The sequence below is a fragment of the Ctenocephalides felis genome, unplaced genomic scaffold, assembly GCF_003426905.1.
Source record: "Ctenocephalides felis isolate EL2017-DRISC unplaced genomic scaffold, ASM342690v1 CF-g0.4_SCAFFOLD_00845, whole genome shotgun sequence".
NCBI classification, from domain to species: Eukaryota; Metazoa; Arthropoda; class Insecta; order Siphonaptera; family Pulicidae; genus Ctenocephalides; species Ctenocephalides felis.
The window spans coordinates 89,829,637-89,854,406 of record NW_020536999.1 but is presented as its reverse complement, the minus strand read 5'-3'; the positions used below and the strand labels follow the sequence as shown (position 1 = coordinate 89,854,406).

Below are 24,770 nucleotides of genomic sequence, written 5' to 3'. Positions count from 1 at the left end.
CATGATATTATGCTTAACTACATTTTGTCATTGTTTTTGCAATTCTAAATACAAATTAAATACAATTTATCTCAAGTACTACTTTAGCAGACGTATGTGCAAAAATGTTGAATATCACTTGCATATCTGATATTAGATGCACTTTGTTCAATTGTTAAATTTGCAAGTGATGTTCTTTATGCATAAAAATGATTTTATACAATTCACTATGGGGAAAACATATTGATTCATTTTTTTTTTCAATTTCAAAAATCAATATAATACAATAGGTTTTGCTTTTCATTGACATTAATTTATTTTCATTTAATTGCATAAATAATGAATTAAAAGGAAAGGTTTCTCTGAGTTTTTCTTGTAAAAGTAATAAGACTTGATTTGTTTCATTTATTTTTGAGCCACTTATGTCTGAATATCATTTGTTTAAAGGATTTGCAGAATGGGGTCTGGCATCCCTCCTTGTGCAACTCCTGAATTAATGATATTTCAAATAGAACTCTAGTTCTGAAGAATCTGTATATCAGATAACATTTCAACAACAAATATATCTCACATGGCAAAGGTTTTTATTTAATTTTAAAAATTTTAGAATTACATTTCTAGAATCAAGTATCATGTGTTTTCCCTATAGCAATATTGACTGCATGTTCATTCTTATTAATGACAACGCGATTGATGGCTCTGATCAAAATATTTAAGACTCAATTTATGACTTTCCTAATTGTAATTGATTAAATGCAACTTTTAAAAGAATTTCATAGTAATTTTGTTTCAAATTTATTTAATTATATTGCTACATTGCTAAATATAGATTTTTATTCTTTTACTTCTAAATACACTTTTGATCAAGACATGCAATCGACGAGTATGTTGATGCGATTAATTCATATGTTGATAATTGTCTCGTCATATTTAATTAGATTTTACTCAATACTACATTAACTCGATACATTTTTATAAACAATACAATGGTCGAATAACTTTGTTTTGAAAGTTTTTAAATTATTTATTCCATAATTGCTTCGACTACTTTTTGAAGTATATTTTCTCGATATTTATAATTTTGTTCTGTCAATGAGATTTTATTATTCGAGTTGATGTGGTTTGATTAAAGTTTTGAAAAGTTGATTTGAATAAAACAAAATTCAATTTTAATTATAAGTACATCATTTCATTCATTATTTAAAGTTTTTGTTCTTCTTCGAAATTCAAGTTTAGAACGCTAGTTTGTTTATAGTTTTTTAGTTTTCATTTTTACAGCTTTGTTCAATTCAAATCCACTAATTTTGTTTTTGTCTTGAATAATCGTAAAGGTTTTACATGCTCAACAATTTTCATTTATCTAAGATCATTTCTTCGATTTGATTAACATCAATCCAACTTTTAATTAAATAATCCTTTCGATTAATTTCATCAATATAATATTTACTGAAACCTTTTCGATTATGGCAGACGAGTTATTTATGCATGCTATATCATCCCGAAGCCAACATTTGAATGAATGAGAACCACATTGAAAATTTCAAGACGAGAAATATTTATTGGGGCATATTTAAAAATTTTAACCAAGTTTTTTTTTAACTAAGTCCCAGTAATTTTTTCTCGTTGTGAAAATTTCAAAGTGGACCTTATTTCATTCGAGTGTTGGCTTTGGGAATTGGTGTGAGGGAACACTAAAAAACATAAAAAAGTTTCAACGCTGAACAGAAAAGAGAAAAATTGATCTGGGACTTAAGGGGTTTTTTTTTGGTCTCTCCTCCCCCTCCTTCCTCCTTTCCTCCTCCTCCTCCCGCTTTTTTCGCTTTTTTTCACATTTTTTTTTCTTGATGTTGTTTTTTTGAACGTTGTGGTTTTTGGTAGATTTTTGGGTTCGGCATGACTCATCCGCAATGTGTCTCTCTGTGTGTAATCTCTCTCCCATCACGAACCTCAGGTTGACTATCACTTGGTGTGGTTCGTTTCAGGACCCTCCGCGTCTGCCACCAGCCAGCCACCAGCACTGCTCTATTTTTTCAGCTTTAGAGTTGGTCGTCGTCGTCTCCAGCTGGATTCGATCCCCCTCACCTTCTGCCTCCTCCAGAGTGATGTCACCGAGTACGCGGTCACCTTAACCACTCGGCTATTTGTTATATTGATGATAAAAGTTATTTTTATACTCATATTGTATTAATATTGAATTTGAATAAAGTATATGTATCATACACATCTCTCTTATTCATCACCTACCTCCACCCTTCTCTTTCCCCCGTTCTTCCTTTACCTTCGTCATCTTTCTCTTACAGTCAAGTGCGAGCCAAGTCAAGTTTTTTGTTTTTCAGAAATATTTTAAGTGTCAAGGTCGAAATGCGCCACCTGAATTTAATATTTTGAACTAATATTTGTCATTTATGAAAAACTAGACATTTGATTTTTCAAATCTCTTCGGGATTTGAACCCAGGAACACTGAGCAATCGTAGTGGTAACTTAACGATCTCGGCCAATTGGTTACAAAGAACCCTCTTCTATTTGTAAAAATATAAAGTCTTATTTTTAAATGAAAGATATAAGTTTCCTAAAAGCATACCATTTCAGGTGAGTGAATGGCCGAGGTCGTAAAGATACGGTTTGGGCCAGAATTACAGTACGAGGTTCGTCTGATCGAACCCCAAATTATTTGAAAAAAATATAAATTCAGTAATTTTTCTAACTGTGTAAATAAATAAGATATATAGATAAATAATTAAATTTATTGAGTGTCAGTATTACAAAATTTGATATAATATATATATATATATGCATATATATATATATATATATATATATATATATATATATATATATATGTATGTATGTATGTATATATTCATATATGATAAGAAATAGTAGATCTGGAAATAATTTTTAATAAATTCGTATTTACGCCTGGTTAGCAGTAAACCAAACATACTTTGGTGTAATTTAAAAAATTTACAAATTTTACTACTTTTCCCATACAAAACCGGTTTTTCAGGGGCAGCCAAAATTTGCCAAAACCGTGACTTTCAAATGCAATTTTAAGGCCCTTAATGAATAAAATTAATAATTTTAATGAATGTATTGTGTAGACTAAAGTACAATCTTTATACCAAACCAAAAAAATTACAAATTTGTCATCGTCTTCATAGTTAAAATCAGCTTCAAAGTTGGCGATTTTTCAAACTTCAAGTTGGTGTAGGGGCGGAAAGAGTGAATTTTTCCAAAAATTGATTTCGAATTCGGAAACAGTGCCTCCAAAACTATCAAAATAAGTCAAAATATTTTAAAAATCCCCAAAAAAAAGTGTTCATGTCATTAGTAAAATTTCGATGTTGCAACCAAAAATTTCGATTTTTGGCAGAGGTATGTTGATTTATCCAAAAACGGATACCATTTTTGAAATCAGAGTCCCAAAATCTATTAAAATCAGTCAAAACATTTTAACAATGGCGAAAACGAATCCATTTTTTGACCAAATTTCGATGCTGCAATCTAGAGATTTCGTTGTTTTGCAGTGATACAGCAACCCTGAAAATAGATAATGGCAAAAAGTTTGTTCAAAAATCCGTAGATAGAATATCTTTAAATATTTTATAACTAGTGGGGCGCATGGCATCGTGCCTCAAGGCAAATTGCTGGAACTTCCCGTGCCAAAAATTTATAAAACATCTTTAAAAAAAATTTACCTTGAAAAAATTAGATTTATGAGAAACTATACATTTTTGACAAAAGTTTACTTTTTTAAAAAAAAAAACTTTTTGAAAAAAAATCTTTTCTTTATTTTGAAATATTTTGGAAATTTTGAACTTTTTTTCAAAGCAATCGTACTGCTTTAACTGCACGGAGACAAAATATCGAAGCGCGTAAGCGCCGCGTCGCAGTCTAACTGATAATCAGTACGGAACCCATAGGAATGTAAACAAAATTTATACTTATTGTTAACATCTCTATAAAATATCTGATAATTTGATGTGTATATGTCTAATGATCATTTTTGACCGCCGAATGGCATTTTTTTTACTTTTTTCATTAGATCTCCGAAACCGCTAGACCTGTCTTCATGAAAATTTAATCAGTTCTTCATCTTGTCAATACAAGTAAAACGTTTTTTGAAGTATTAAAATCGGTCACTTCGTTCTCTTAAAAACTGAGTTACCGTTTGTGCCACTTTTTGCCCCGTATCTTCGAAATAGCTACCTGCTTATGCCAAAAACTAATCAGCACGTCTCCTTATCAACAGCAATCGAATGTTTTTTGAATAATTGAAATCGGTTGAACCATGTTCCCGAAATCGTCGACGAAAATTTGTATCCGCACACACACACACACATACATCCATTATTTCTAAGGTATGCCAAAATTTTCAGAAGGTTTTGAAACGTAAAGATATATAAAAAATTTCATTTTCGATTATTTTGTGATTACTATAACTTACTCTACGGGAAGTTAAAAATAAAATGGCAAAAACTGAAGGGTTTCTGAATAAAAAAAAAGGTTTCTGAACATTTTGGCATACCTTAGAAAAAATGGATGTATGTGTGTGTGCGGATACAAATTTTCGTCGACGATTTCGGAAACACCGATCAACCTATTTTAATAATTCAAAAAACATTCGATTCGTAATGATAAGGAGACGTGCTGATTAGTTTTTAGCGAAGGCAGGTCTAGCCGTTCCGAAGATATGGGGCATAAAGTGCCAAAAACGGTAACGCAGTTTTTAAGAGAACGGAGCGTCCGATTTGAATAATTCAAAAAACATTTTACTTTTATTAACAAGATGAAGAACTGATCAAATTTTCATGAAGGCAGGTCTAGCGGGTCTAGCGGTTTCGGAGATCTAGTAAAAAAAGGAAAAAAATTATCATTAGACATATACACATTAAATTATCAGATATTTTATAGAGATTTTAACAATAAGTATAAATACTGTTTACATTCCTATGGATTCCGTACCAATGTTTATCCGTTAGACGGCGACGCGGCGCTTACGCGCTTCGATATTTCGTCTCTATGCAGTTAAAGCAGTACGATTGCTTTGAAAAAAAGTTCAGAATGCCCAAAATATTTCAACATAAAAAACATTTTTTGCCAAAAGTTTCTTTTTCCAAAAATTCATTTTTTTCAAAATTTAAAATTTATCAAGAATTTAATTTTTTCAAAGTTTAAAGAAAAAATTTAATATTTTTTAAAAAAAAATTTTTGGTACGGGAAGTTCCAGCAATTTGCCTTAAGGCACGATGCCATGCGCACCACTAGTTTATTCATTTATTTATTTTATTTTCTTACCTTTGTTTTGATTTTTGATACCCACTGTCACTTGTAGATTGAAATTAAAATCTGTTGAAACAAACTGTGAACAATAAAACAAAAATAATAATATATGAAACATTGAACGAATTCGAACTACTTTTTCACAATTATAATAATAACAACAATTAACACTTAAACATTTGAATATATGAATTATCTTGTTATAAATGAATAAAAAATTATTTTTAATTGTTTTTGACATTAGTCAGTAGCACCAACTGTTTCATATTAATATGGTGGTGACACTGGCGCATGAACTGGTGTGAACATGCAACAAGTGTCAAACGTCAAACGCATGTTAAATGTCAAACGTCAAACACGCAGTTTTATATTTACAATTTTAACTTTAATTACTTTTAAAATAATTTTGAATGTTTATTGCATTTATAAACAATTTAGTTTGTAGAAAAACTTTATAGTTCAACGTATAATATAAATGTGGTGTTTATAAACAATTATGTATTCGTGTGATTCCAACCCGGTTGTTGTTTCCAACAACTTATCAAGAGTCAAATGGGAAAATATACAATTCATAGAAGACAACCTTTCCAGGTAGGAAGCAGTTCCTTTCATATTTTTGTTTTATTGCCATGGTTCGTTTATTGTTTCTGCTTTATGGCCAGCAACGTGTTACGATAACATTCTCAAATTGATCAACTTGTGCAGTGTGGGACCTACAACATTTTTAAAACAATTAATGGACTAGTAGTAATAACATTTTTTTTTCTTTTAATTTCCATTGAAGTAAAACTTATTTGTTACTGTACAAGATTTATTTTATTTATTTACATATATACATTTTCATATTTCAGTCAGACAGAGGTGCCTGGTATGAGAGATTATGAAAAACAGTTTTCATATAATATTTACATTTCATTTGACTATAATATCTATTTCATTAATATAATATCTATATATAACTCTTCAGTCTTCTTTTTCTTCAATTTCCATATAGTACTTCTTTATTTTTCTTTTAAAATTATCATTATCATTGGTCATCTTAATATAGTCTGGCAATTCGTTATATGTTTTGCTGGCACTCCATATGACATTTTCTCTGAAATTCTTCTTTCTATTGTGTTCAATGTGAAAATTGTTGTGTTGTCTCGTGTAGTGTTCATGTATATCTTGATTTGTGTCTATTGTTGCACTTGTTTTAATTCGGTTAAATTTCATTTTGTGTATTAGTTTGCATTTCTCTATTTTAATTATGTTATTCAGTGAATGATTATTTGATTCTCTCTGTAAGTATTTGGTGGGTGTTAGATGTTGAAAATTATATGCTATTTTTATGGCTTTATTCATTATTCTCTGTATGTCATTTAGGTTTGCTTTAGTTGTTTGGCTCCATGTTGTTATTCCATATAAAATTATAGGTATTATTTCCGCTTTAAGAATTAGTATTTTTTTTTTTTCTGAAAGAGTGGATCCTTTTTAATGCCCCTGTTAATGTTCCTATCTTTTTTTTTCATTTATTATCAGTCCTAAGTATTTTATGCTTTCCACTTCCTCTATTTCTCTATTATTTTAAGATGGCATTTAAGTAAAAATAAATACATCATATAACAATTTTGAATAATGTTTATTAGTAATATAGTAACACTCATCATGCGCACATTTATTAGTATCAACCATTATACGCATTTATATAATGATAAATTATAAATTATATATTTATAATAGCATTAAAAATATGTATAATATTTAAAAACAATAATGTAATTAAAGTCATACTTCAAATATGACATGATCGGTTTGTCATTGTAATTAGCATTTAGGACTTCATTAGAGAAATGAAGTAATTGCTGATTAATAAATTCTATAATGTTCGTTCACACAGTGGATTATGTTAAACAACGCCTAAACAAATATTTTTTTGCAACTTCACTCATCATGTAATAATTGTGTTTAAAGAACTTCATGTAATTAAAATTAACATACATTCATTGACTGCTTGTATTTATTTTTACTTTTTTGCTGACGATACAATCTCATTCTTTGAACAGCTGTAATATCTGTCTTGCCTAAAAAATATTTTCCATATTAATAACTTCAAAGACTTATAAAAATTACGAATAATATAGAAATAATTTCTAATCAATAAACTTACGTTTAGTACACAGCACAAATGTTTAATTTGTTTTATTAATTTCAAGGAACAGGGTGAAATATTCTTCTGAATCAGGCATTTTTCATTAAATCAAGATTTGTACTACAATGTAACTTTAGAATGTTTATTTATCTATGCCGATTTCCTTGTTACAACAATAGATCTCTATTCACATACACGACGACTAATCACGATCGACCCGTATAGAAATGATCTTATCGAGAACGGATGACGAGCAGTTCGGGAGTAACGGACTTCCGTTGCATTTATACGGATTTACACCCTAGTCGCGCCTAAAGAAGTTTTACTTCAATAATTCAACCTTTGATTTTCAATTTATATAATTCTTATAAATATTAGACAATGTCCTTTATTTTAAATTCGATTGATTAAGTTTAGTTCATTTACTTTTCTGTAAACATATATAAGTTATAATACAATTCATAGAAGACAACCTTTCCAGGTACAAAAATTTCCTTTATTATTTCTATTTTATGACCATGGTCAACCAGCAATAGGTTACGATGATGAAATTGATCAATCCGAACAATGTGGAACCTAAAACATTTTTAAAATAAAAAGTTAGTTAAACTAATAAACTCTAAAGCTCACTTACATACTTCAAATAAATAATTTTAACTTTGCAATTCAGTTTATATAATTCTTGTAAATATTAGACAATGTCCTTCATTTTAAATTCGATTGATTAAGTTTTGTTTATTTACTTTTATGTAAACATTTATAAGTTACAGTATTTGTAACAATCTATCACTTCACTCAATAAGTCCATAGGATAACTAAGACCATTTTTCTGGCAAAATTCTTTTTTTTTTATTCAACATAGTTTTCTTCGAAGACAATATACAAATTATAGTGAACTTTGAACTTTTTGAAACCATTTTTGTGGTACAATTTGTACTTTACCACAAAGTTCTGCTATCATCTCATCGTTTGGCAAAAATTTCTCCACCACGAGCATCCTTTTGAAATCTGAGAACAGTATATAGAGCATGGCGAACAGATCTAGAGAATATAGTGACTGCGGATGCCTTTCGGAGCCCATCATGTTTTTTTAGCCAATATTTGCAGGAATTTGTGACTTGTTGCATTGTCCTGATGGAGCAGCAGCTGTTTTTCAGTCACTATCACTAGTGGATTCTTTTTTTGGTGTTGCAGGTTTTCCTTTTTTGATGGGTGGAGCTTTTGGTTAGGAAGCTTTATCTTCACTTAACAAGAGATACTTTGGCTTTTGATCATTTATACATCAACCCACAAAATTGCTTTGAATTCATGGTTTCAAAAAACTCAAAAGTAGCGTAACTTGAACCTCTGTAACTTGTAAAATAATATTATCATGAAATTTTGACATATGCCTTTTTATAATTTAATCATATGGATGATTACATAGCTACATCATCTATGTATTATCCTACGGACTTATTGAGTGATGTAATATATGAATACAATTCATAGAACACAACCTTTTCAGGTATTAAAAAGTTTCTTTATTATTTCTGCTTTATGGCCATGGTCAACCAGCAACTGGTTACAATAACTTGAAATTGATCAATCCATGCAATCAGGGACCTACAACATTTTTAAAACAAAAAGTTAAACTAATAAACTCTAAAGCTCACTTATATACTTTAAATAAATAATTTTAATGAAGACGACCTTTCCAGGTACGAAAAAGTATCTTTACTATTTCTGCTCCATGGTCATGGTCAACCAGCAACAGGTTACAATAACATTTTGCAATTGATCAATCCCAGCAATCAGGGACCTACAACATTTCTCAAACAATGGGCTAGTAATAACAACAATTGGGAGAACGTTTTGCGAGAAGCCCTGACTTTGATTCAGAATTTTGCGATTCTGGATAAACTTGGTTTAGATTATCAAGATGAATGCTTGAGGTTTTTACCTAGACAAAGCGATTGCTCCGTTTATATTCATCCTTTGATTAAAATTCTGTACCATTTGTGTGAAGACTCCACAAAGGAAGTTGTTAAATCGATCGTGAATGAAATGCGTAAAGTTGCAACTTTGGTGGATGACTTCATAATGCTTGAATATTTTGAAGTTAATATTTTGAATTGGATTCAAAAAGGCGTGATAAAGGTTGGCGGCAACGACAAAGCAAATGTTTCCATGTTATTGCAAGTACTAAAAACTTTGGAGCTAGAAAAGTATTATGATTTATTGAAAAATGCTGAAAATCGCGTCAATGTCAATCAAAGCAATTGCTTGTCCAATGATTTGATAAATACGTCTCAATCCCTGAGTTCCTGCACAGTTGTGAATCGTAGTTTATCAGATTATTACAACCTGGATATAGACAATATGGGTGTATGTTTAATTATAGATGAAAAAGACTTTGCCCCAAGTTTTGTCACCGGAGCACCGACATTAGAAACAAGATATGGTACAGAGATTGATAGGCAAAAAGTGAGTGACATGTTTTCTTCCTACGGATACCGAATTGTTGTAAAACAAAATTTAAAAAGTTTTGAAATACTAAACACTGTTGACAAGTACGCTAATGAATTGAAACCTTCCGACTGTTCCTTTGTTGTATGCATATTATCACACGGGCACATAGGTGCTGTTTTTGGAACCGATTGTCTTCCTGTCGACATCAGCAAAATAAACCAAAGAATGAGATCCAAACAATTACTCAACAAACCCAGTATACTACTTATCCAAGCATGCCAAACACCTGTCCAGTCTTCCTTTATCAAGCAAGAACTGACTATTGATGGTCATCATATGTTGCAAGATGCTGCAATGACAACGGCTTGCGATTTTGTGATCTTTAATTCTACTGTGGAAGGGTATGCCAGTATAAGAGATAAGAAGCAAGGTTCCTGGTTTATACAAGAAGTTTGTGATGTTTTGGATAAGTATGGAGAAGAACGAGAGATTACTGAACTTTTTAAGCAGATTACCAGGAATGTTGTGCAGAAAATTTGGACGCACAAGAATCAAGATGGTTGTATGGTGCCTAAATTTTCTAGCACTTTTATTAAGAACTTTGTCTTTCCACGACGACGGGGGGATAGAAGGACTAGCTGAATTTTAAGAAATAAGGTAAAAGATTCGAGTTATATTAATGAGTTGTAACGGGGCGTCCATTAATCACGTGATCGATTTTTTAAAGATTTTTGGACCCCCGCCTCTCCCTTTGTGATACATTCAAAATTAAACCCTCACCCTTCCCCAGCGAACATCACGTGAAATTCAAATAAAATTTTTGATTTTTTTTAAAATGTTTGGATTTTTTAAAAAAATCAGTCTAAAAATAAATACACGTGATATCTTTCTATATCCCTCCCTCCCCCCTAAAAACTTCACGTGATACATTCAAAATTAAACCCCCACCCTTCCCCAGCGAACATCACGTGAAATTCAAGTGAAAATTTTGTTTTTTTTTAACATGTTTGGATTTTTTCAAAAAAATCAGTCAAAATATAAATACACGTGATATCTTTCTATATCCCTCCCTCCCCCCTAAAAACCTCACGTGATACATTCAAAATTAAACCCCCACCCTTCCCCAGCGAACATCACGTGAAATTCAAGTGAAAATTTTGATTTTTTTTTAACATGTTTGGATTTTTTCAAAAAAATCAGTCAAAAAATAAATACACGTGATATCTTTCTATATCCCTCCCTCCCCCCTAAAAACCTCACGTGATTAATGGACGCTCCCTTGTTATTTAGCTATTTACATGAAATGTTCAGCTCTTTATTTAGAAAATAAATTTTTTTGAAATATTCGAAAATAAAAGAGTTTTCACTAAAAATTAACACTGGAGACACTAATTTTTTTTCCTGAGATGTTATGATGGTAGAAATGATGATTCTAGAAACTGTAGCAGAAATTTACCAACAGCTTTAGTGTTTGAAATATGCCAACATGCTAGGTTTACCTCAAATTTAATAAAAAATCAACATATTTCATTTTATGCTTCCAAAAGTCTTTTTATGTGATTTTCATTGTCAGCAATCATGTGGATGTCCCACCTTCCTTGATATTGCTCCGCCAAAGTACTGATGTCTTGGTGGATACACTCCAAGATTTTCCAAAGACAATTTTAAATTCGAGTGCGGGTAATGAATTCAAATCAAATATATAAGTTTTTAATTCTTCCCTTTTAACGTTGGTTTCTATATCCATTACTTGGTAGCCAAGAGGTCCATTCAATTTATCTTGGAAAATTGAGCTTCTGATTTTAATTCAATTTATCTTGGAGAATTGAGCTTCTGCTGCCACTGTGGGTATTTTCAAGTCCTTGTGTATCATATTGCTGGTTATAAACTATGGAGCTCATTGTTGATCATTCTAAAGATCTTGCTTTGAGTTCTCTGAATTATTAGAATGGTAATCTTGCTGATACAACCCCACAGGGATAGAGTCCCATAAGTCCTAATATAAAAATATTTGTATAATTAAAGAAGTAAAATCTTGTCCATTAAAAAGGGCATTGCGTCTGATCAGATAGGGTCTGTAGCGGAAAGAAAGCCTAATCAGCCACTGACTGTATTTCAGGATTTGCTTGTCTATCTAACTTATCTTGGAAAATTGAGCTTCTGGTTTTAATGACCTCTGCCACTGTGGGTATTTTCAATTCCTTGTGTATCATATTGCTGGTCATAAACTATGAAACGTTGCTGATCATTCTTAGTATCTTGTTTTGAGCTCCCTGAATTATTAAAATGGTAAACTAATTCTTGCTGGCACAACACCACATCTCTATCCCATAAGTCCATGTTGGAATTATCATCACTTTATATAATGGAAGCTTATTTTCCAATGAGAGTTTGGATGATCTTCTTAAAAGTCTGTTCAGTCCCTTCATTTTAAGATCTATTTGCTTTCTTTTCATTGTTAAGTGCATTTTGCAGTTGTGTTTTCTATCAATGTGCATATCTAGGTATTCCACAGTTTCTTGATTTGTAATAACTGCATTATTCAAGTATAATATTATTAAACTATAGACATTCTACAAACAGATAATAATGATATAATTATCTTTTTCCATGCTTCCTGGTCTTGTGTTTCGGCTTTCAATTCCCAGTACTTTCTCTTCTCGCGTAAGTCATCAACCATCTGCATTCTTCTTCTTCCCAATCCTTTTAGTCCTTCTATTTTATCATTCCCATTACCACTATTTCCCCTCTTCTTTTTGTTATTTCATGTGTTTTTCTTTCCAAACTTCTGCTTCCATGCTTCCTGGTCCTGTGCTTCGGCTTTCAGTTCTCTGTATTTCCTCTTTTTGCATAAGTCATCAACCATCTGCATTCTTCTTTTTCCCAATCTTTTTAGTCCTTCAATTTTGCCTTCGACGACGTCGTGTAAGAGACACTCTTTTTGCAGAATGGGTCCGGTTCAGTTTCCTTTTCTTTTCAGGATTGTGCTCAGTTTTTTCGCCCACTCTTTTTAGGTCTTCTTCATTTGTTATCTTGTCAGTCCACTTTACCTTCTCCATTTGCCTCCAGCACCACATTTCAAAACTCTTCAGATAGTTCTTGTCGGCTTTTCTTAGAGCCCATGTCTCTGATCTGTACAGAGCTTTGTATATATATTTAAATATTTACACTTTTTCAAAAACTTTGCCAAGAATTATTAATTATATAATCTACATCTTTAATATTTTTAAATGAATTTTCGTATAAAATGGACTACTGCCACATAATTTTGAAAATTCTTTTTATAAACTGTACCCATATTTTGTATACAAAATGTGATATTTTTATAAATATATTGCTTAAATTTTTCATGAAAAATAATGTTAGATAATTATAAATATATATTTTATAAATATAAATTGATATTTATAAATACCTATAACATGTTTAAATACCTGCAGTATAAATTATAATTATAATTATATATCAATTATATAATTATATGTTCTTGAGTGTTAATTTGCAGCCAATCGTCGAAATAAAAGAAACAATAAATAATTAACTATTATTTATAAATAAATAACTATTTGTTTATACTTTTTGAATCGGTCCATCATTCAGCCATTTTTTTTATATTTCTACAGTAAATAAAAGTATACATACCAGGTGTGGTATGTATCAATTTTTTACTTGTCATTTTATTTTATTCTATAATATAATTTAAATTTAATCTTTTTTTAAACTTTGTAAAAATTCTTTTAGATACTGTAAAAAGATCAAAAAATTGTTGAATGATTACACATTGTGGAATGATGATAACATAATAGCTCAAAACGTACAATTAAAGAAGATTTTGTATTTACTTTCTTTCTTTCATTTTCGACTTGTGGCTAAAAAACTTTAATATGTTTCAAAGTCGAAATAAACAATTTCAATATATATTTATATATATACTATATATACTATAGTATATTATACATAAATTTTAAATATTTACATTTTTAGTAAATAATTAAACACTACATTTATATTTTATAACATTAACCTAAACAATTTCATTTCAGGTTTATTTATTATTATAAATAAACAATTGTTTATTATTAATAATGTCACAAAATCTAATCAAGTGTTTAATTATTCGCTAATGTTCAAAATAACATTATTTATAAATATAAATATTTATATTTTATAATAAAAATTTATGATTAAATATTTACCATCTTAGTTTATATTCTTAAGTAAATGTGAGGTATCTGGAGCTCTTTTTATAAATGTTAAAAACTTTAAGTACAACTTGAGTAATGCTATTCTTATTCGGGCACTCCTGTAAATATAAAAAATAAATATTAATATTAAGGAATAATATGAAAACTACTTAAATTAAATTAAATAATGGAAATATGATTATAATAATGCAAAATAAATCAGTCAAATAAAAAAGAACTTACATATATCTATTATAATTATTAAATATAAAATTTTCAACAAAAATATTTAGTTTTTCTTAAATTTTTTTATATATTAGTTTTAAACTAACTTTAACTTTTGTACAAAAAGATATGTGTTGTATATATTTTTACATTTACCTTTTTCGGTTCTTTTTTAAATTATTTTTATTTTCCTACAGTAGTGGCATGTGATTGTTGTGTTGTAAAATGTGATAGTAAATGTGTTTTTTCCTGATCTAGTGTGTATAACTTAATTCTTTTAATTAATTTTTTTAATGTAATATTTTTAATTCTAAAACTTTTCCTTTTATTGTAAATTTCCTTTAGCTGAATGATGAGACACATCTAGTCTCAAAACGTATAAAAAAATTAAAATAAACTTTTTTACATTTGATGCATTAGCTGTTTTATTCAATTCAATATGTTTCAACGTCGAACAAAAAATCCTCAAGATATATATATATATATTATACAAGATATATATATTTTATTTTTATTTTTATTTTTATTTATATTTATATTTATATTTATATATATATATATATATATATATATATATATATATACGAGGTCTGTTCAAAAAGTACCCGGAATTTTCGTTTTTTCAAAAAAATATTTATTTATTCGTCTACATTAATGTGGTCCCCTTCAAAGTAGTCCCCCCCAGATATAATACACTTATGCCAGCGTTTTTTCCAATTTTCGAAGCACCCTTGATATTCACTTTTTGATATGTCCTTGAGCACTCTCAGCGATTTTCTTCAATCGAGGAAAACCGCCGTCCTTTCATGGGTCTCTTCAACTTTGGGAATAGGAAAAAGTCACACGGAGCCATATCTGGTGAATTTTTGCACTTTGCAACACTTTATTTCATTTTTTACGCAAAATTTAATACAAATTCTTTGACTTTTCAATTCTTCCATTGTAAAAATCGCCGAGCTCAGAAAAACACGTCGAACCTTAGCGACTACCACAGACAAAGTAAACAGTGAATATAGCTGAAAATTTCATCATACTTTAGGGGCATGTATACCAACACAATAAAAAAAAATTTTTGACAATCAGACACTCCAGACCCGCGAAATTTAATTATTAGTAATTCCGGGTACTTTTTGAACACACCTCGTACATACATCATCTTACCACATCATAAAATCAAATTTCAGCATTGATATAACACCATATTTTGTTCGTAAAGCTGTCCTTGCAATCAACCGTAATCTATCCACAGGATCACCATGGCCTCGAGCAATTGCTCTCACAGTATTTAAATTTCTACAACAAAAAGAAAAAGAAAATTATAAAACAGAATAGTATAGAAAACATATAAAATAATAATACTATAATAATGGGTAGTACAGCCCTAAGACAAGTCTGTGAGCTGAAGTAAACTCCAACTCGATTAAGGGAAGAAGTAGTGTATTTATATATATATATATTATATATATATATATTATATATATATATATATATAATACATATAATATATATCTATATATATTTTATAATTTTCAATAATACTATTAATTAATATATAGTAAAATAATTATTTCAGTATAAACAGCTAAATGATAAAAGTTCTTGTAAAGTATTAAATTCATAAATGAATATAAATATAAAGATATAAACAATTTTTGAAGCATCATTTCAACTTTTTGCAACTTTTAGATACATGCTTTCACATTATTTAATTAATTACATTAACAATATTATTAAATTTTACTATATCTTTTACTACATAATTAAATTTTACTATACCTTTTACTATATTATTAAATGTTACTATATCTCTTACTATATTGTGAAATTTTGCTATATCTCTTACTATATTGCTAAATTTTACTATATCTTTTACTTTTTTATTAAATTTTACTATATCTTTTACTATGTGATTGAATTTTACTATACCTTTTACTATATAATTAAATTTTACTATACCTTTTACTATATAATTAAATTTTACTATATCTCTTACTATATTGTTAAATGTTACTATATCTCTTACTATATTATTAAATTATACTATATCTTTTACTACATTATTAGTCTTTACTATATCTTTTACTATATTATTAAATTTTACTATACCTTTTACTATATTATTAAATTTTACTAGATCTTTCACTATATTATTAAATTATACTATACCTTTACTATATAATTAAATTTTACTATATCTCTTACTATATTGTTAAATGTTACTATATCTTTACTAATATTATTATACTATATCTTTTACTACATTAATAGTCTTACTATATCTTTTTACTACATTAATAGTCTTTACTATATCTTTTACTAATTATTAGTCTTTACTATATCTTTTACTATATTATTAAATTTTACTATACCTTTTACTATATTATTAAATGTTACTATATCTCTTACTATATTGTTAAATTTTGCTATATCTCTTACTATATTGTTAAATTTTACTATATCTTTTACTTTTTTATTAAATTTTACTATATCTTTTACTATGTTATTAAATTTTACTATACCTTTTACTATATTAATAAATGTTACTATATCTCTTACTATATTGTTAAATTTTGCTATATCTCTTACTATATTATTAAATTTTACTAGATCTTTCACTATATTATTAAATTTTACTATATCTTTTACTACATTATTACCCCCTAAACAATTTTACATTGCCGTTAGATTGCAGTTATATAACATCTGTTACCTGTTACATTGCGGCAACCTTATCAAATGCATTGCCTGAAGGTAACTATTTCCGCATCAAGTGCGTTACAATGTGCGTTACATTGTGAAGTTGCGGTAACTTACGGTAACATACAAATGCAATATAGATATGCGTTACATTGTGAAGTTGCGGTAACTTACGGTAATGTACCTATGCGATATGAATCAGCACTTTTTGCAATGCTTTTAATTTATGCGAAAATAAGTGATTTTCTATAAAAAAAAGATTTTACTCATATTTCATTGTATTATTATTTAAAATTAATATTTACAATAAACAAAGTAGCAACAAATATTTTATACTAAATAGAACAGTAACAAATATTTCAAAGTAAACAAAACAGTAACAAATATTTTATAACAAACAAATAGCAACAAATATTTTACACTAAACAGAACAGTAATAAGTATTTTATACTAAACAAAATAGCAACAAATATTTTATACTAAACAGAACAGTAACAAAATTTATAAAGCAATAACAAACCTCATTACAAGACAGTAATAAAAAAAACAATATAATAAACAATACAGCAACAAATATTTTAGACGATACATAAAATTTATATCAATTACATTTATTTTCGTTATATACCCAATGAAAAAAAAAATAGTAACCTATTAAACGAAAAAAATAACATAATAAACTAGAATATTTTAAATGTTAAAAATAACAGTATTAAATATGTTATAATAAACAGTAACAAATATTTTTCGAAAACAATAACAAAATATAAAATTTATATTCATTACAATTATTAATTTCATATTTTCAAATGAAACACAAATTAATATAAAACTATTTTTAAATGATATTAATTAATAAAAGATGGAAATAAAAATATCTAGTTTTGGTCCAACTATTAAAGCTAATCAAGCTATCTCGAACACACAATATACAGAAACTTTATCACATAATTCCAAATTAGGATGACAATTTTCAAATACAATTATTTTTTTTGCAGACAAACAATATAACTAATAGAATTATAGTTGAGCATTATTAAGCTTTGATATTTTTTTTTATCGAGATACTTCCAACATCTTCATTCTCAATATTCACAATTTGTCTAATTCCATTGTAGCCCATTCAGTATGTATTATTCCACCTTAAAAACAAATAAGAAAGGTTAAAACAGAATGTATAATAGTAATTAGTTAACAAGAACTATGATATATACCTTTCATTTATTCCTTGTTTTGCTGTTAAAAGCCTCTCGATATTCTTTCATATTAATCACATATGTTATTCGAGGCAATTTAGGATTCAAACCGAGACTTAGAATCCAATCCTAAAAATAAATTATTACAATAATAAAATATAAACCTCAAAAGCCATTAGAAATTTAAACAGTTATTTACCTTTAGTATCTTGTAGCATTGTCGAAAATTAAATTTTCATATCCAAATAATAAGCTCTAGTTTTTTTGAGACATCTCCAAACGCGGGCCTTATAAAAATAATTAGGCTTTTAGCACAGTAACCAACAAATAAATTATACTTACCCTTCATAATATTATATATCAAACAGCACTTCTTAAATTCATTTTGAGGTTATTTCTTATACTCTTTCGATTTCGACGTAGCTGAACAAATAACACATAAGCAGATATGTAAAGTTTACGCCATATATACTATATATTTTGCATTTTTAGTTATACACGTAGAACTCAATATTACAAAATATTTAAAATAAAACAAGACAAAACAACTCAACAAAACAACCCCGCATATGACACAGTATAAAATGGCGTTCAGGCGACAGGCTGCATGCAATGCACTCTGGGAAACCTGACGCCTGAGTCTGAGTCCCTCTGCCGAAAAAGGAAGACAACCGTTTAAACGTTTAAAACGTTTAATCGAATTCAAAAATTTTAATATACTTTTTGAAATTTTTGTAAAAACTTCTAAGTTTTTAAATTTTTTGAAAAAATAGTTGTTTTAAGTAATTGAAGAAGTTAAAATTCTGTTTTTGTAAAAGAAATGCAATTTATTTCATTTAAAATTTTAAAATTTTTACTGTAACTTCCCGTAGTAAGTTATAGTAGTCGCAAAAAAATCGAGAATGAAAATTTTATCGACGATTTCGGGAACAACATTCGATTCGTATTGATAAAGAGGGTGTGTGATTAGTGTTTGGCAGAGGCAGGTCTAGCCGTTCCGAAGATACGGGGCAAAAAGTTCCAAAATCGGTAACCCAGTTTTAAGAGAACGGAGCGTCCGAATTTAATAATTCAAAAACCATTATTAAATTTTTGGGAAGGCAGCTCTAGCGGTTACAGAGATCTAGTAAAAAAAATAAAAAAAAAAAATTCCATTAGGCGGTCGTGCATGATTATTATCAGATATTTTATTTATTTATTTATTTATTTATTTATTATACGCCAATCGGCTATGGAGATTTTAATAATATGTATCAATTTTGTTTACGTTTGCGTAACGTTTTTATGGGTTCCGTAAAATCGTTTGTTTGTTTAACAGCGACGCGGCGCTTACGCGCTTCGATATTTCATCTCATCAAAAACATTTTTCTTCAAAAGTTTTGATGAATATTGATATAATATATATATATATATATAATATATATATATATATCCGTGCTCTATAACTGATACTACAGAATTTAAAATTAGATCAATCGATTTTTCATTAAAAAAGTTGTGAAAATATTTTCTAACAAAACATTGCACATTTATTACATTAGGTAACAAATGTATATAACTTTGTAACTCCCGATATACATTGCGCGTATATTGCACTTAGTTAACATTTGTTATGTAACTTTGCAACTATCGATAAACATTGCGCGTACATTACACTTAGTTAACATTTGTTATATAACTTTGCAACTATCGATATACATTGCACGTACATTACACTTAGTTAACATTTGTTATATAACTTTGCAACTAAAAGTTACATTGCGCGTACATTACACTTAGTTAACATTTGTTATATAACTTTGCAACTAAAAGTTACATTGCGCTTATATTACATTTAGTTAACATTTGTTATATAACTTTGTAACTAACAAGTTTCATTACGGCAACATGTAGTGTTTACTGGGTAGTCATCACTATATCTTTTACCATATTATTAAATTTTACTATACCTTTTACTATATTATTAAATTTTACTATACCTTTTACTATATTATTAAATTTTACTTTATCTTTTACTATATTATTAAATTTTACTATACCTTTTACTATATCTTTTACTACATTATTAGTCTTTACTATATCTTTTACTATATTATTAAATTTCACTATATCTTTTACTATATGAATGAATTTTACTATATCTTTTACTATATTATTAAATTTTACCATTTCTTTTACTATATTATTAAATTTTACTATACCTTTTACTATATTATTAAATTTTACTATATCTTTTACTATATTATTAAATGTTACTATATCTCTTACTATATTATTAAATTTTACTATATCTTTTACTATATTATTAAATTTTACCTTATAACAAAAATTAAATTATGTGGCATAGCTTTCAAAGTTGCAGCAATTGAATCAAATCTTTTCTTAGCCATTTCTGTCATGTAACTCAATTCAGCTTGCGTTAAAGAAGTCTTTAAAGTTAAGGGACTCTCGATATGCAGAGGCCTTTGGCTTAAAATCTCAGCAAACGTTTCAAAATCTAAAATAAATAAATAAATAAATAAATAAACATATGCATATATATATATATATATATATATATATATATATATCTCTCTTATATATAAAAATGGAGCGCTCTTTCAAATGTCCGAATAAAACTCGAAAACGGCTGATTAGATTTGGCCAGTCTTAGTCTTAAAAAATCCGTGCCAATCCAGAGATGGTCCAAAAGGTGAGATATTATTTCAAAATTGCGTAGAAACTTTACATCTTGAATTTGAAAATTTTTATAGAAGCGTAATTTGAATCAAACAATGGACGGTCGCTAACACGTGAAATGTCATACGATTTTGACAGATGATTTTCAATTACATTTAATAGGATATTTTACGTGAATATTATTTAATTATGAATAAATTGTAGTAAATAGTTTGGTTTGCAGTTTTATTTATATATAAAAACGTTAGTAAACGGGCCGCAAGTGTTACTAGAAACTAAATATCAACTTTTTTGAAATGTTAATATGAAAATGCACTTTTTGGCATATTATTCTCAAACACCGTGCTCTGATAGATCTCATTTGTATAATTATATACTTATTAGTATTTATAAAACATTTTCTAGGTTATATTATTTTTTATTTAAGTTATTTAAATTCAAAACCTAAATTTGGTATCGATCAAAGGGACATTTTGCCGAATAACATTTTCCAGTTATAATTTCATAGAATTTATCGAAGAATAGATAGTAATATATGAAGATGCGGGGTTAAAAAGGTTCACCAGCGATGTGTCAAAAACCAGTAAAGTTAAGCATCGTTTAAGGAATTGAAAATTAGAGGGAAAAAATGTATAAGCAGCTGTAACCTTGATTCTCATGACTTTGCTATCTGGAGATAAACTGTAATCTTTGAAAATTCATAATAAAAGTATTTTCTTTCGTTGGCAGTTTTTTTTAGCATTAGTTAAAAGTGTAATTATTTTGTAAAATACTCATAAAATTAAAATAAGACATTCAACCTGTTTGCCACCTGGCCGTTCCAAGTTAGGGTAAATGGGGTAAAAAGGTCTAGATAACAATTTTTTGAAAGACAGCAAAAATAAGCACATTTCTACAATGATGAAGTAACTGGCAGTTTTACTGAACGTAGTCAAATAATTGTTCGTTTGAAATGGGTTATTTGTGATATGATTGGTTTGCTTTTCATAATATAGTTTATATATGCTCAAAGTCAAATTGAACCTTTGTGCCTCGCCCTGCTCTACTTTATACTTTTTATTAAATTTACTTCAATTCATCGAATGTTACTTGAAACTTTTCAAAAAGCAGGTTAAAGAAGAAATACCTAATTCATTTTCTCTCTCCTCGCAGAAATTTGAAAATTTTGTATAAGCTCAGTAGTATTATTTACAATTATACACAAAATCCTGAATCAAAAAGAATCTGAAAAACTTGAAACGTAATCAATATGTCGAAAGACCAAAAATGACTTGGATTGGATTATGCCATGTTTTCTATAGAAAGTGTATAAAACTTCCAGTTTGATTGTATTGATAAAATATAGACAAACTAATGGGGTTTATTGTTCTTATAATACTTCATTGTATATAGCATTCAAGCAACATATCCTTATACACTTAAAGTATTAATATTTTTGATTCTCTAGAAATTGTTTAGAATATACCTTACTTAGCAAAACAACGTTTGCCGGGTCAGCTAGTATATATATATATGTATATATACATATACATATATATACAAATATATCTTTTACAATTTGTATCTATTATCTATTATACCAGATACATGTAGCTCGTTAGCATGCTTCTGCATTTTATCATAATCCTTCGACACAATTCCTTCCCAGAAATCACACAAAGCACTTCTTACTGCCTGAGGTACACTTTCGTATAAACCGTGGTCCAGGAGAACTATCTCAGCACTTCCATCAGATTTGGACTTACGTACAAGAACTGAAAGGTAATAAAAATTAGGTGTGAGTATTAAGTGTAGGTGTAAATTTGAATTTTTTTTTTGTATTTGTATTCTGATCATCGAGAGCTTTCAAATGATATCCCACATGACATAAAAGTATTAGCTAAAGTTTTTGAAGTAAAACTTCTTTGGGTTAGTTTGCTAAAGTTTTAAAAAATGCACCTAAGCAATAAAAGTATATATTCATTCTTATTTTTATTTATGCTTATTTATGTATTATTATTTATATATTCTTATTTATGCTTATTTTAGTATTTAGGGCTGTAGAGCCTTATAAAGTTATAAATTTTTACTGTTTATTTAATTATGTCCAGTAAATTCATGAGATTTATAATTTAATTCCAGTATTGGCATTCTATTCAAAAATACCTATCAAATGATACCCCACATGCCATAAAAACACAATCTAAATTTTTTGAAGTAAAACTTCTTTAGGTTCTTTTACTAAAAATGCATCAAAAATGTATATTTTTCAAAAATTCTTGTTTTTTAAGTTAATTTCAGTATTTATATTTATTTTTATTATAGTATTTGATATATAATTTGCTGTAGAGTCTTATATAGTACTATATTAATATATAGTCTATATATAGTACTATAAACTATTGCTATTTATTTAATTTTGCCCAGAAAATTTGCAGAATTCAAGATTTATTTCCATAATCGTATTCTATTCAAAAAATACCTTTCAAATGATACCCCACATGCCACAAACACTATCTTTAATTTTTTAAGTAAAACTTCTTTAGGTTCTTTCTTTTACTAAAAGTGCATCAAAAATGTTTATTTCAGAAATATTCTAATTTTTTTTTTAGTTAATTTTAGTATTTATACTTATTCTTATTTTTGCTTATTATAGTGTTTAATTTATAGTTTGCTGATAGTGTTATAAATTATTGTTTTTTTAAATAATAATTTTGTGAATTTTTTTTGCAAAAGTCAAATTTTAATTCCAGTAATCGTACTCTATTCAAAAATACCATTCAAATGATACCCCACAAGCCATAAAAACACAATCTAAATTTTTTGAAGTAAAACTTCTTTAGACTCAACTTTAAAATTAAAAGCCGGGGCACTTTACAACAAATTAAAATTGTTGCACAATTCGAATTTTACTCGTCGAGACCTTTCAAACGATACCACACTAGCGGTACAGGACATAACAAAAATTTTGAAGTAAAACTTCTTTAGACCTAAAAAAGCTGGGACACTTTGCAACAAATTAAAATCTGTTACACAATTCAAATTCTACTCCTCGAGACCTTTTGAACGATACCGCACAAACAGAAAGCGATATAACAAAATTTTTGAAGTAAAACTTCTTCAGACTCAAATTTATAGAATGCCGCAACACTTTACAGTAAATTAAAATTGTTACACAATTCAAATTCTACTCCTCGAGACCTTTCAAACGATACCACACAAGCGGTAAAAGATATAACATAACATTTTTGAAGTAAAACTTCTTTAGACCCAACTCAAACACTTTACAACAAAATTAAAATTGTAACACAATTCAAATTCTTCTCGACGAGATCTTTCAAACGATACCACACAAGCGGTAAAAAAATAAACTTAAATTTTTGAAGTGAAACTTCTTGAGGCTGCGCAGTTGTCTTAAGGTATTATAATAGGTACGTTACCATTTCCTGGATGTGGATCAGCATGGACGAATCCCGTATTGAATATTTGTTCAGAAAAGGCAGTTATCAACTTTCTATCAACATCTGCCAAATTTAATCCTTGTTTTAGCAACTCTTCCTTGTTGCTGACTTTTACGCCATCTATGAATTCAGTTGTAAGAACTCTCTGTGAGAAAAAAAACTAATATATAAGATATCAAAGAACTATCAAAGATGAATGAAAAGAGTATTAACTAGGTGTAAGTGGCATTTAGTCTTAAGGCAAGTTGCTTGAACTTGGTAATATATATAATTTAATAAAGTTTTTTTTATCTTACTGTGTTTGTGAACTCCCATAAAACTTCTGGTACATAAACATATTTCAAATGTTTCAAATCTTTGGCACATTTTTCAGAATTTTTGGCCTCATTAACAAAATCCAGTTCCTGTCTTAGATTATTTTCAACGTAGTCCAGGATCCAGGCCAATTTGAAAGAAGGATGCAACCAGCCCACTAAACTGGTTATGGCACGCACCGTCTGGACG

General features: G+C 28.3%; 2 protein-coding genes across 2 annotated transcripts in view; one reads left to right on the top strand and one right to left on the bottom strand.

Annotated features, from left to right (window-relative positions):
• Positions 1–5,759: 5,759 nt before the first annotated feature.
• Positions 5,760–11,087, top strand: LOC113362945 (caspase-8-like). Its single transcript, XM_026605438.1, has 2 exons — positions 5,760–5,854; positions 9,095–11,087. Exons 1-2 carry the CDS (start codon positions 5,760–5,762, stop codon positions 10,485–10,487), a joined length of 1,488 nt encoding a protein of 495 aa, XP_026461223.1. The 3' UTR covers positions 10,488–11,087.
• Positions 11,088–12,280: 1,193 nt separating this feature from the next.
• Positions 12,281–24,770, bottom strand: part of LOC113364049 (uncharacterized aarF domain-containing protein kinase 5) — a 115,252-nt gene continuing 102,762 nt past the window's right edge. Inside the window, exons 7-11 of the mRNA XM_026606505.1 lie at positions 22,407–22,580; positions 20,464–20,644; positions 15,416–15,547; positions 14,042–14,148; positions 12,281–12,977 (exon numbers count right to left, since the gene is read on the bottom strand). Coding sequence (XP_026462290.1) covers positions 14,046–14,148; positions 15,416–15,547; positions 20,464–20,644; positions 22,407–22,580 — 590 coding nt within the window. The 3' untranslated portion in view covers positions 12,281–12,977; positions 14,042–14,045. The remainder of the gene's footprint in view (positions 12,978–14,041; positions 14,149–15,415; positions 15,548–20,463; positions 20,645–22,406; positions 22,581–24,770) is intronic.

Coding starts and splice junctions, on each gene's coding strand:
- LOC113362945 (XM_026605438.1), top strand. CDS start 5,760: ATGTATTCGTGTGATTCCAACCCGGTTGTTGTTTCCAACAACTTATCA. Junction 5,855..9,094: donor ATAGAAGACAACCTTTCCAG/GTAGGAAGCAGT, acceptor CGACCTTTCCAG/GTACGAAAAAGTATCTTTAC.